Source organism: Epinephelus moara, chromosome 23 (genome assembly GCF_006386435.1).
Source record: "Epinephelus moara isolate mb chromosome 23, YSFRI_EMoa_1.0, whole genome shotgun sequence".
Lineage (NCBI taxonomy): Eukaryota > Metazoa > Chordata > Actinopteri > Perciformes > Serranidae > Epinephelus > Epinephelus moara.
This window is the reverse complement of record NC_065528.1, coordinates 15,153,215-15,165,307: the sequence shown is the minus strand read 5'-3', so window position 1 is coordinate 15,165,307 and position 12,093 is coordinate 15,153,215. Positions and strand designations below refer to the sequence as shown.

General features: G+C 40.7%; 1 protein-coding gene and 1 long non-coding RNA gene across 2 annotated transcripts in view; one reads left to right on the top strand and one right to left on the bottom strand.

The window, feature by feature from the left end:
* Positions 1-278: 278 nt before the first annotated feature.
* LOC126385195 (uncharacterized) lies at positions 279-1,208 on the bottom strand. Its single transcript, XR_007569407.1, has 3 exons — positions 1,086-1,208; positions 798-944; positions 279-412 (listed from the first exon to the last, which is right to left on the bottom strand). It is a non-coding gene; the product is annotated as an uncharacterized LOC126385195 (long non-coding RNA).
* Positions 953-12,093, top strand: part of pkp2 (plakophilin 2) — a 20,356-nt gene continuing 9,215 nt past the window's right edge. The window contains exons 1-7 of the mRNA XM_050036789.1: positions 953-1,247; positions 3,426-3,496; positions 5,117-5,748; positions 5,892-6,030; positions 7,960-8,167; positions 8,326-8,503; positions 11,531-11,648. Of these exons, the coding sequence (XP_049892746.1) occupies positions 1,055-1,247; positions 3,426-3,496; positions 5,117-5,748; positions 5,892-6,030; positions 7,960-8,167; positions 8,326-8,503; positions 11,531-11,648 (1,539 nt within the window). The 5' untranslated portion in view covers positions 953-1,054. The remainder of the gene's footprint in view (positions 1,248-3,425; positions 3,497-5,116; positions 5,749-5,891; positions 6,031-7,959; positions 8,168-8,325; positions 8,504-11,530; positions 11,649-12,093) is intronic.

Sequence of the window (12,093 nt, the reverse complement as noted above, 5' to 3'; positions counted from 1 at the left end):
GCTATAGGACATTCATCCCTGCTTGGTTTTAAATGTGATATTAATCCATTAAAGGGTTTTTTGTTTTTCCTTATCCGCTGTGAGGGTCCAAAGGACAGAGGGATGTCGTATGCTGTAAAGCCCTCTGAGGCAAATTGTTATTTGTGATATGAGGATCTATAAATAAAATTGAAACAGATTGAATAATAACTTCAAATACAAATACAAAATACACATAAATACCTGTTTTACCGAAATGTAACCTATTGTGTTTATTCATGAAAAGAACACCTGTTTCTTGTGGTTACATGTCATTTTCACCACACTGTAGAATATGTTGATTTAGGGTGTGTTTTTTTTCTGCGGAAACCATAGCAACAGTCATGTGACAGGAGAGTGTATAAGTGGAGGACAGCTGGCTCCATACTGGGAACTGAAATAAGAAAAGATCCAGGTCAATTGTTGTAAAATACAGAATATATTTAATGACCGTCATTTCCAAACAGCTTGTATTTCCTTTGAATGTACAAATAATAAGAAAAACAAGATTTTATATTGTGTATTTTGTTCAGGCTACATTTCAAGCTAATGCTAAAACAGACAATAGCAAGATTTAAAAAAAAAAAAATGGAAATGGCAATACCAGTGTTATACTAGGCTGCAAAAAATACGGTATCAATATATTTCTCTGTAAAGGTGTCAGATTTTATAAAATTGTTCAAACCAAAATGGACCATGGTTGAAGAATTACTAAAATATAGGCTAATATTATTATAGCCAAATAGAATTGGGTACAGTAGTTGAGTAAATGTACTTACTTACATTCAACACTGATTGTAGTAGTGATAAGTAACATTAACCTGAGTGAACCGATACCAGGCAGCAGCGACAGCCGACACCCGACACCTCAGGTGCGTCGCCTGTAGCCCCGCCCCCTCACTGTCAGCACGTCAGGTCGCTCCCACCTAAAGTGATCAGAGGGACAACAAAGCAGGTCTCAACACTAATCCAGGAGCGGTACATGTCGAGTTAAATGAAGCAGTCCGGACTCTTGGCGGATTAGGATTTATCCACAATGCAGGAGATGTTCTTTAAATCCGCGCTACCTGCGCAGGACTCGTTCATGCTGGAGGACACCAGTCTGGCTCTACCTGCCGAGCCGACTCCCAGGTCCTCGACGTGGGTGACTTCCAACGACCGGAGTGTGCGTGTTCAGCAGCAGGTTCAGCTCACACTGGCACGGAAGGCAAAGAGGGCTGTGTCAAATGGTAAAGTGCAGTTTGAAGTCGTCCCACTGTGATTATGGTTAATGTATGAATGAATGAATGAGTGAACAGCACACAGGAGGCTCTCAGGTGTGTGTTACACAGGTGTGGTGTGGCTGCTGAGGTGCATTCACGTGCCTGCCTCCCTCTATTCATAAATACAACAAAGAAAAATGACCTTATATCATATCTCATTTTCACATGTAGTTTTGGGAGCAGTGTATGGGTCAATGAAGCCGTACTATAAAACAATAGTTCCTGACATTTATTGGTTGATGACGTCCTATAATGAAAGTGTGCTTGTGACTCATTGTCACTGGTTGGATGTGTTTATGAGTTGTGAGCAGTTCAACCTCTATAAACCTCAGATTGCTTCACTTGATGGTTTCTGTTTAACTGCTGAAGAGGTGAATCTATCCCGTATGTTCAAAGTGAGTTTGAGTAGCAGAGTCATATTCTTAGTCATCTTGTGACCCTCTCAAAGGGTCATCATTCCCACTGCTACTGACAACCAAACCCTATAAAGGACCTTCTCTATCCAGGAAATATGTTCTGTGTACTGAAGGTCTACTATCATTTGGACGATACAGGTATTTTTTTGTGAGTGGAATGTATGCCACATAATAGTTTGCTTGTCCAACAGGTTCCCGCAGTTTCATTCATACGCCTAAAGGGAGATGGACGAGACAGCTGACAGAGCTTGAATTTAATATTTCTACCACTGGCCTGCTTTCCATGGGGTTCTGTCCCATGGAAAGCCTAAGTAAAGATGAAAAATCCAGCTAGTCATCAACTAAGAAAAAATAAAATCAGGACAGCGTTGATTTTGTTTGATGAAATCAAACTTTATTTACATAGCACCTTTCATGCAGTCATGCAGCCCAAAGTGCTTCATAGAGCAGAGGTAAGACAGCACAGAAAAAAGGTAACAAGTGAATAGCTAGACATTACAACAGTTAACAGTAAAATATTTAAAGTAAATAACACTCAAAAGAACAAATAAATACAAAAAACAAGTAGAAAATGACGATGACGAGACTTAAAAACAGAGGCAAAAAAAATGATATGCATTTACACCAGATGACCATGTTGGCTTACATGTCAGAAATGATTCTGTTGAGGGTGAAATCCAACGCTTATTTTTGATTAATTGTTTGACAGAAAACCAAAGTTGATGTCTTTAATCAAAAGTCAAAAATGAAATATTCGATTTACTATAGACCAGTTTACATTAACTTCCAGGCCCCCAGCGTCAACTACATAAAACAAAATAATGCAGAGCAAACACTGTCTCAACCGGTTAGTTTTCAGACACCTAAAAGAATCCATACCAGTTTAAGTGTACGCTATATGTAGGATATTTTCACCCCTGTACCTTGCTGTCAGAGCCCTTTCCGACAGGGAACTGAAGCCGTTATGTCACAGCTACCAGACTCTTTTGACAAAACCAGTAATTTTACTTTGCAAAACATGGGAGTACTGGTCTACAGATGCCTCCATTGGTTAGTATGTAAGATAAAGCGGGGAAATTGTATATCTCAATTCATATCAATAGCAAGTTTTCTACGTGGAAGTGATTGTTGTTTAAGCGCAACGTCATGGTGACTCTGTCTTTTGTATTTGACCAAGAGCAGTAGCAAATCCTCACATTGCAGCACCAGGGACCAGCAAATACTAAGGGGCCTAAGTAGGTGCCAATTCATTTTCTGTCAATGAACCAGTCAATGAATCGTATAATCATTTTAGCTCATACATAACAGTATGTTGCATTTATTCTAAATGACTCACTGTGGTTCTTTTGTTGTGTGGTATCCTCTACACACTGGGAGGATCATGTCCAGAAATAATGGGTTATACATACTAAGTATTTGTGTCAGTTTTAACTCAATGAATGATAAACATAGCTAACAAACATAGACAGGATTTAAAGTATCTGTTTGATGTCACTGCTTCTCCCTCAGCCTCCCTCTTATCAATCCCTCGTAATGCAAATGAACACGACATTTGGTTTGCATCAGTTTACAAACGCTCCCAGCACTGTCATTGTTAATACTTTTGTAGCTCAGGCAGCCAAGGTAGGAGTCATCCTCCTGATCTGAGGACGTGTGAGTGTTGCCATGCCTTTAGGTAATTACAGTGTGAAACAGGACACTCAAACAAAACCTTCCCAACTTGTTTCAGGTAGTGTCCATTTACAGAGAAACACAGCAAAGAGCTTTGATGCTACAGATGGACTTTTCCCAAACATGACGGTAAGGGACTCACCTCACTAGCTAGCTTTACCTCACTCTCTTTACTCGTGCATGCCCAACACACACACACACACGTTTGTCAGCTTCTTAATGCGTCACCAGTGCTGTCAGTTTGACACTTTGCATGTTCTCTCTCTGTCCATTATAAAAGAACTACATGGACGTATTGTATGCCATAATTTGAATGTAGTCAAATGGTCTGCTGCTGCTTCATATTCACAGCCTCTGGGCCTATCAAATTAATCACTGTGTTCTTACATGTAACCTTGACATTATAGATATTTCCTGACCTTTTAACGGGGTTAGCTCAAGGTATTAGGAGCCCTGAAACTGACAACATCATATTTCTTTTTAAACTCAATTGTACATTTTTAAAGGTCCAGTGTGTAGGAATTAGTGCCATCTAGCGGTGAGGTTGCAGAAGTGTAACTTATCTCGTGTGCCAAGCGTGTAGGGCAGGGGTAGGCAGCCTTCACCTTCGGAGCCACTTGCATCTCTTTAGCCCCCTTACAGTGGCGCCATGTGGCTAAAGCCCTATCTGTAGCCAGTATTTAGTTTGTCCGTTCTATACTGCTGTAGAAACATGATGGTGGAACGTGGCGATCTCCGTAGACGAAAACCCACTCCCTATGCACATATAAACGACTCATTCTTAAGGTAAAAAAAACGCAACAATTCTTATTTACAGGTAATTATTAACTAATGACAGCATGGTTATGAGTATTGTATTCCATTTCTGCCAATAGATGCCCCTTTCTTTCCTCTTTCTTTCTTTGATTTATTTTAGGAAGTCTTTTAAACCAGTGGTTCCCAACTGGTCCAGCCACGAGGTCCAGATTGGTCCGCAGTCATTAGTTCAAGGTCCACAAAGTTTAGTATATTCAACGTCAGACTTGTGTTTGGCCATGTGGTTGAGCTACTTTGCTGTCTCTGTTAAGTAGCTGTCCGTTATTCACTCCCTCTACAGCAGGAAACACACTGGACCTAACTAGAAATATTATTATTTTTGATGTACTCAGATTTTGATTTGTCCGGTAATCTTTTACTGCATTTTGTCAGTTTCAGGTCTCCGTATAGAAAAAAAAGACACAAATTGGCCATGGCAATTTACAAGAATGGGAAATGACATTATAATCTTATATAATACACATGTATTTGTGCTATGCCCAGTTTAAGATCATAGCATTACAATTGTGTAATTTACAGGTAGACATAATGCTTGATTCAATAAATGACGTCAGCCTTTAGTGTGACCTGATTGGTCAAAGTGGGTCATCCCACCTATTTAAGATGGTGTCTCCCATTGTCTTCAATAATATCCTAATGAAGGTCTCTGCACTAAAATGTTGTTCCTATTGTATCTCCTTTAATTGTAAGTGTAGAGGACGGTGTAAGGGAGTTCTTTGCTCCTCTAACTGTCTCATTTAAATCATACCAGTATCCCTCGGTTATGGAGTTTGCTCTGTATGTTGGTGTTAAGTTATAAATACAAGACCAAATGGGGCTCCATAGACTTAAATACATTTTATACAATACTGTGTGTTTTGGGCTATTTAAAGTGACAGTACCAGAATAAACAGGTCACAATGTATTTAAGTGTGGATTGTGTTTTCTGCCCAGATGAATGGATTGGGCCTCACTGACCGCTCTCTATCAAGCAACCATTTGCGGAGACCATCCAGGAGGGTGGAAGTGAGTCCACCACCGAGCCCAGAGTTTCATCGCAGTCGCTTCAATCCCAGTAGCCTCCGTTATAGCACGTACACCCATGCAGGACCCAGTCAGTCTCACAGGGTGGGCACTCTGCTGGACCACTCATTTGCCTCTGATTCATTTCGTCGCTACGCCTTCTCAGAGGCACCCCGTGGCACGCGGCCACTTGCATCCACATCTGCATACGGGAACATACGCCAGAAGTCACTCAGACAGACAGCAGCGCCACCACCACCGCCTGTGTTTGCAAATGCAGCATTTCAGCAAAGTGTTGAATACGGCTCTGGATGGGGACGTAACCAAAGTACTGTCAAAAAGGAGAGACACACTGTGCAGAGAACAAGTGGTGAGATGATACTTGGTGCTGTCCAGCCTGATGACGGCTTGTCCTGGTTGGCTCAGGTCAGGAGGGAGGGTCAGGGGCTCCACAGACTGAACTCATACCCACCCTCGGTCATGAGTGTGGAGGTGGACATGGGGAAGCAGATGGAAGTGGAACCACCTATCCAGCATATAAACACACAGAACGTCATGACACTGTAAGAGCTCTGTGTTTGTTTGTGTTCATTTAATAATTTAATATATTCTTGAATTGTCCTGGTGTGTGATTCAAGCCATTAAGTGTTTTTTGAGACTTTTGGGAATGAAGCATTTTTTAATTCATGGCTGTCCTCTTCCACAGGAAGTCAGAGAACAAGCCTCCAGAGATGACAATAGAGAGAGCCGTGAACCTGTTGACCCAGGATAACGAGGATATGCTGATCTGTGCAGCCAGCCACATACAGAATCAATGTTTCAAGAGTGCCGATGCGAAGAAGATGGTAGGTTTAATGATATGTTTGTATGGGATCATTTCAGTGATTCAAGTCAGAATCTGTTTGCAGTTAAATATTATGGAATCAAATTTGTAAATATGTAAAAAAAAAAAAAAAAAAAAACTTTACTTACCACATGAGAGAGAGGAAAATTCAAAATGTTTTTTTCAGATTTGAGTGTGTAGTTTTGGGGAGGGCAGTATTTGCAATATTTAGCCCCCGTGCCTCCGTTTGTACAGTTTTAATGTTCCAATTTCTCACTTAGTTGTCAGCTCACGACTATTACCCCAACAGATAAGACACTGAGACAAGATGTGGTGGAAATTCAGAACCACACAATTTTATCATTAAAGCCTTTAATAAGGTGAAGCTTACTGCAGCACCGTATTACTGCAGTTGATTACCACACCTCATCCCTCCAGATACGGTCTGTATTAGGTCTTAATGCCATATTTCAACAAAACTAAGCTAAATTAAGTTCTGATGAAATCCTACTATTGAAGAGATACTTTGCGAGTTTTCAGCCAGCTTTGTATCATAACAATGTGGGTAGTATGTGTAAATGGACCGTGGTAAACTTCGCCCACCACCAGGGACACAAGAAGTATAGAAGCGGATCGAGAGAGCCACCTTTTTATTCCTCTCTCAAACACAGATCAATCTCAGATTAAACTGTAAAAGTAGGCAGTGGTGATTAAATATGAAACAAGATTCTGTCACTGTATTGCCCCATTCTTGCCTCATATATTTTTAGAAACATATTTTAGTGCACTGTTTGGCTGTAATACGAGAGTTTGTGGGCACCATACAGTTATTGTGAAAACGGAAGCTGAAAAAATAGAGATCAGACGGTAAAATTAGGCAGTGCTGATAAATTATGAAGCAAGATTGTGTCACTGCGTTGCCTATTTCTCACCTCAAGTGTTTTCAGACACACATTTTAGCTTACTGTTTAACTACAATAAGAGATCCATTGTTACCAGCCAGCCGCCATATTGTTTCCTGTGGAAAAACAGCCAAGCTTGCATTACGTCACCCACCAGCAGGAGCATTTATGGTGCAGTGCGGTGCCTTGTTGTTGTTGTAGGTTTTCTACCTCTTGATCAAAAGCAAATATCACACCCCCTTTTCTCTGTTTTCTCTGGTCGTGTTGGTGAAGTTTCTCAGTCATCCAGGTCATGGTAATCTTAAGTGTTGTATCGTAGGCAACTGGACTTTCTTAAAGTGAGTTTCTTGAAGACGTTTTACCTCTCATCCAAGAGGCGTCTTCAGTTCTAATGGATTGGTGCGGAGTTGCAGGCTTTATACTCAGTGTGGATGCAAACACTTACAGAGTTGTTGAGGTCACATGTGAGCTCTGAGTTTCAGAGTCGTTAAGGTAGCATGGGTCCACCTGGACCACCTGGACCCATCTAACCCTAACGACACACATGATGGCTGGGTGGACCAACAACTCACATGTGACCTTGACGACTCTGTAAGGGTTCACACCCACAGTATAGTGTATAGTGTGAGTATAAAGCCTGCAACTCCGCACCAATCCATTAAAACTGAAGAAGCCTCTTGGATGAGAGGTGAAATGTCTTCAAGAAACGCAAGCAAGTCAAGTTGCCTATGATACGGCATGGACCCATTTCAAAAGTATTTGCATCTTTCACCACATAGACAGCCTAGATTAATTAACAGACCGTCTTTTAGAGCGGTGAAAAACTTCTTTAATAGTGGTCCAGTTTTATGGTTTAGCAGTAACAATAAAATAACATATCTAATTTGGCAATGGAAGTGATGTTTCATGTTGTTGATAACTGTCTTTGATACACAACATGGCCGTGGTAAATGATTATCCTTTAACACTTTCTGAATGTCATGCCTTATGTAGATTCTCCATCTGTGTTCTAGTGAATCTGTTAATGAGTAATCCACTGTTGTTTCCAGGTGTACTATCTCCGTGGGATTGCAAAGCTCCTGCAGCTCTTGGACAATGACAATGAGGAGGTGCAGCGTGCTGTCGCCGGGGCTCTACGTAATGTCGTTTACCAGAACAGTGAAAACAAGATGGAAGTGAAGGAAAATGATGGCCTGGCCACTATTTTGCATGCACTGAAGAGCAGCCGAGATGTTGAGACAAGACGGCACCTTACTGGTCAGTTTTTTTACTTAGCTTTGAATTAAAATGACAAATTCTGGTTTTAAGGCGTTTAAGAGCTTACTGTGGGATATATATACATAGCGTCAGTTTAGCTAACATTTTGAGATAAATATCTGTGCCTATAATAACGTATATTTCCATCTCACTCTCAGGTCTTTTGTGGAATCTCTCCTCTCATGACCTTCTGAAGGAGCGTCTCTCCAAAGAGGCCTTGTTTGTCCTCACCCAGTCAGTCCTGGTACCCAGTTCTGGCATCTCTGAAGGGGAGAACCCAAAAGATGAGCTCCTCGCTGATGCTGACTCTTTCCACAATGCTACAGGCTGCCTGCGGTAGGCTCCTCTGTTCACTTTGAAACTAGATACTCAGTGAGCTTTTGTAGCTTTGTAGATTAATAGATTAAAGTAAACAGACACCGGCACCAGCAGACAGATATTCAGCTCACACCAAACTGAATACACAACTCATGATTTCTTCAAAAACATGCCGAAACTGATGGAGAAAGTCAAAATATTACAATCTAATCTATCAGCAGTGAAAAAGAAGCCCAGTAGAACCCATGTTTGGTCACTGAGGCATTTTAGTTTTATGGTATCACAAAGGGCAAGAGTTAACAGATGGCAGAGCTATGGTAATATACAGCATCGGTCTCTGCCAAGCTGAGTTATGAGTAAACAGTGTCTCAACATGGTGTAAACGGTTATCATCTTTCATTTGAATCCAGGCTGTAATAAGAAGCAGGAAATGCCGGCGGGTTTCCGTGCCAAGAACTATGACTCTGTTTGATTTCTTGTGAATCCTGTTGGTGAAATCCCAGTTAAAGGAGTTTAAAGAAGAAGACAAACTGAAAATGACAGTTACGCCTCAGTTCCACTTATGTGACTGTTGTCCGTAGATCCGTAAATATACCGATGATGTCCAATGCCAGGCATTTCTTTCTGGATGGATACAAACCTGTTAGAAACTAACTGTAGCCATGGGGGGAGAGGCTAATTTTGTCAATTTTTCGCCATCCAGCAGTTGGAATATGCTTTTCGAACATTACCAGATCAAAAACAGGACTAATATAGCATGGCAACAAATAAATGTAGATGTTGACCTGCATGTTATGTGAAATATTTCATTAAAAGGACTAAGAACTACCCGAGTCATAATGACGATCTGACTGCAAATAATATATAGCCATATTTAGCAGAATAACAACTCAGATTCACAATGTGTTGAAACCTAGAGAAACAAGTTCTTTTTAATCAGACAAACTCACTTGACAATCAACACAGGCAACTGAATTGAAGGAAATAGCCTGTTAGCCAGTTAGCAGCCTGTTAACTAAGTTAGCACACTGTCATACTGTCTCTCCAGATCAACCACAAAGGTTCAGTTTTTTTTACGTACTTGAGGTAAATTCCGGGCCGAAATATTACAAAGGGGGAAGTTTTGCAGGCACATTGGGTATCATGGATATTCGCATAGGAATGAATGGAATTCTGGCTGACTCGTCTCCGTACACATACGTAAGTGGAAACGCAGTGATTGTCCGTTGGGGTTTCTAAACACCATTGTATGGATGATGCGTCTCCACTCACTCTCACTGCACAAAAATAATCACATCAGCGTGATAAGAGCTGCCTAATATGACAGAAACCATCTTTGGGAAAATTTTATTTGATGTGTACTTTGAGTTATTAGTTTGGCCCATGTCCCATCCTCTAACATGGAGAGGGCGGGGTTTATGACCTGTACTGCAGATCCAGGCAGAGGGCAGAGTCTCTGCAGAACAATACACCGCCACACACTTCTAGTGTTTCATAAGTGATGACTGAGAAGAATTACATCTGTTCAAGTCTATACATTGTTTTTCAGGAAAATCCTGCGTAGTACATCTTTGAGTTAAATATCACAAGTCTACAGCCATGCTAGTGGTTTTACCTGAGCTAAATGCTCAGATTAGCATGCTAACATGCTCCCAGTTATGAAGCTAACATTCTGATTTTTGCAGGTATAATGTTTATGTTCACCATCTTAGATTAGCACGTTAGCTTGCTAGCAGGTAGCAACTGAGTACAGCTGAGGGTAATGAGAATGGCATTAGTTTTGCAGGTATTTGGTCATAAAATTTAAACAAATTAAATTTTCTATTAGTTTCTACTGGCAAATCCACAAATGTGAACCTGCTGGTGGTGCAAGAAGAAAAGTAATTATGATGCATGTAGCTAGCATGGCTGAAAACAACAAGCTAGGTCTTCTCGTATATTAAAGATGGTCATTAATACATCTGTTGCCATGGGAGATAAAATCTTTGCGCTCATCACACCCTGGCCAGCCGTTAGGAAATATGGGCAGGGGGACAACATTTTTAAAAGTGGGCTTCTCATCCACACCCATCAGGGGGCAAGACTGTTAAGGTACTCCAGTATGCAGAAATATTTAAATGCGCCATTTTAAAAAATGGCAATAATGGTCAACCATAGACCTTTTCATGGGCCCCCCCTTGGCCTTGGGCCGGGGTCGTCTGTACTCTTTCACCTCTCCTGACAACAAACCTGGTCATACCTGTACGTTGCTTGTTATGTAGGCAATTTTTTCCTCATTAGCCACAATTTATCAGTTCAGCGGCTACTAATTACGCCATCAAATAAAGCCTAAATGAGGAATAAATTCTCATTAAGCCCAGTCACCGAAATAGATAATTAATCACCATCTTTTAAACAATTTCTCTACTAGCATGTGTTAAACCGCAATTTATCTGGTGTGGTCTAAGATTGTGTAACATATTGTCAGCTTAGTTGTTAAGACATACATCATCTCTCTCTCTGTTTACAAAGCAGGAGATATCAGACGCACTGCTCCCCTGGCAACCGTAGCCAGGTCAAATGAGTGAAAGACTGAATTATTCATGGAGCTCTCTCTTCTCTCCGCTCTGCTGAACTGAAATCACTCAGTCCTCGCTGGCCCAATGTTATCAAGTTCTCCTCATCATGTTCTCAGAGCTTTTGAGCTCCCTGTGGATGAGAAAAATGACGAGTTCCTCCCCGATTTATGTTTCATCACAGCACAAAGAACCTGTTGTGTGGAGTTTCGAATGTTCATTGTTGTATTGTTTTCCTCTGGGAAGTTGGATTACATAAAAAATGTTTTTGTTAGTCTGTAAAATAATTTGTCATGATTGCCACTGGCTTCGGAAAGATCCAAAACAGTGCATCCATTGAGTTTTCACAATGATGTGGTTGACAAAAGGGGACTTCCTTTTTTATTTTGCACACAATTCAATGTAATTAACGTTGCTGAATTCTCTGATATGGTATCTGATTGAAACATGCACATAAATGTCACATTACCTTGATTGTTTTTGTTTACAGAAACCTGAGCTCCGCTGGTCCAGATGGCAGGAAAGCAATGAGGGAGTGTGAGAATTTTATTGACTCTCTGGTCTACTACATCCGGGGTGCCATAGCTGACTACAAGACAGATGACAAGGTGAAATGAAAGTGATAAACATCCCAGAGAAAACATTTATCTATACAGTCTGTTTCACAACGAACTGCTGAGCGGTTTGAGCTACAGTGTAATGTGCTATGTATGCAGGAAGTATGTAGTAGGAGGAATTCCTACATATATCTACATGTATTGTTGCATACATGTACATATGGGCGGAATATTATTATTTTTTATTATTAACCTTTATTTAACCAGGAAGATCCCATTGAGATTAACAACCTCTTTTTCAAGGGAGACCTGGACAAGATAGGCAGCAGCAAGTATGAAGCACAGTTACAAATTACACAGATAAAACACAAACAAATAGTATTGAATTTACAAGCAGATTATGAAAAACAAGTACATGTAGTGGAGTCAGCCTCAAGTATTCTTAATTTGGATTTAAAGGCGCTCAAAGAAATTAACCCTGTTAGTTTCCAGTCAT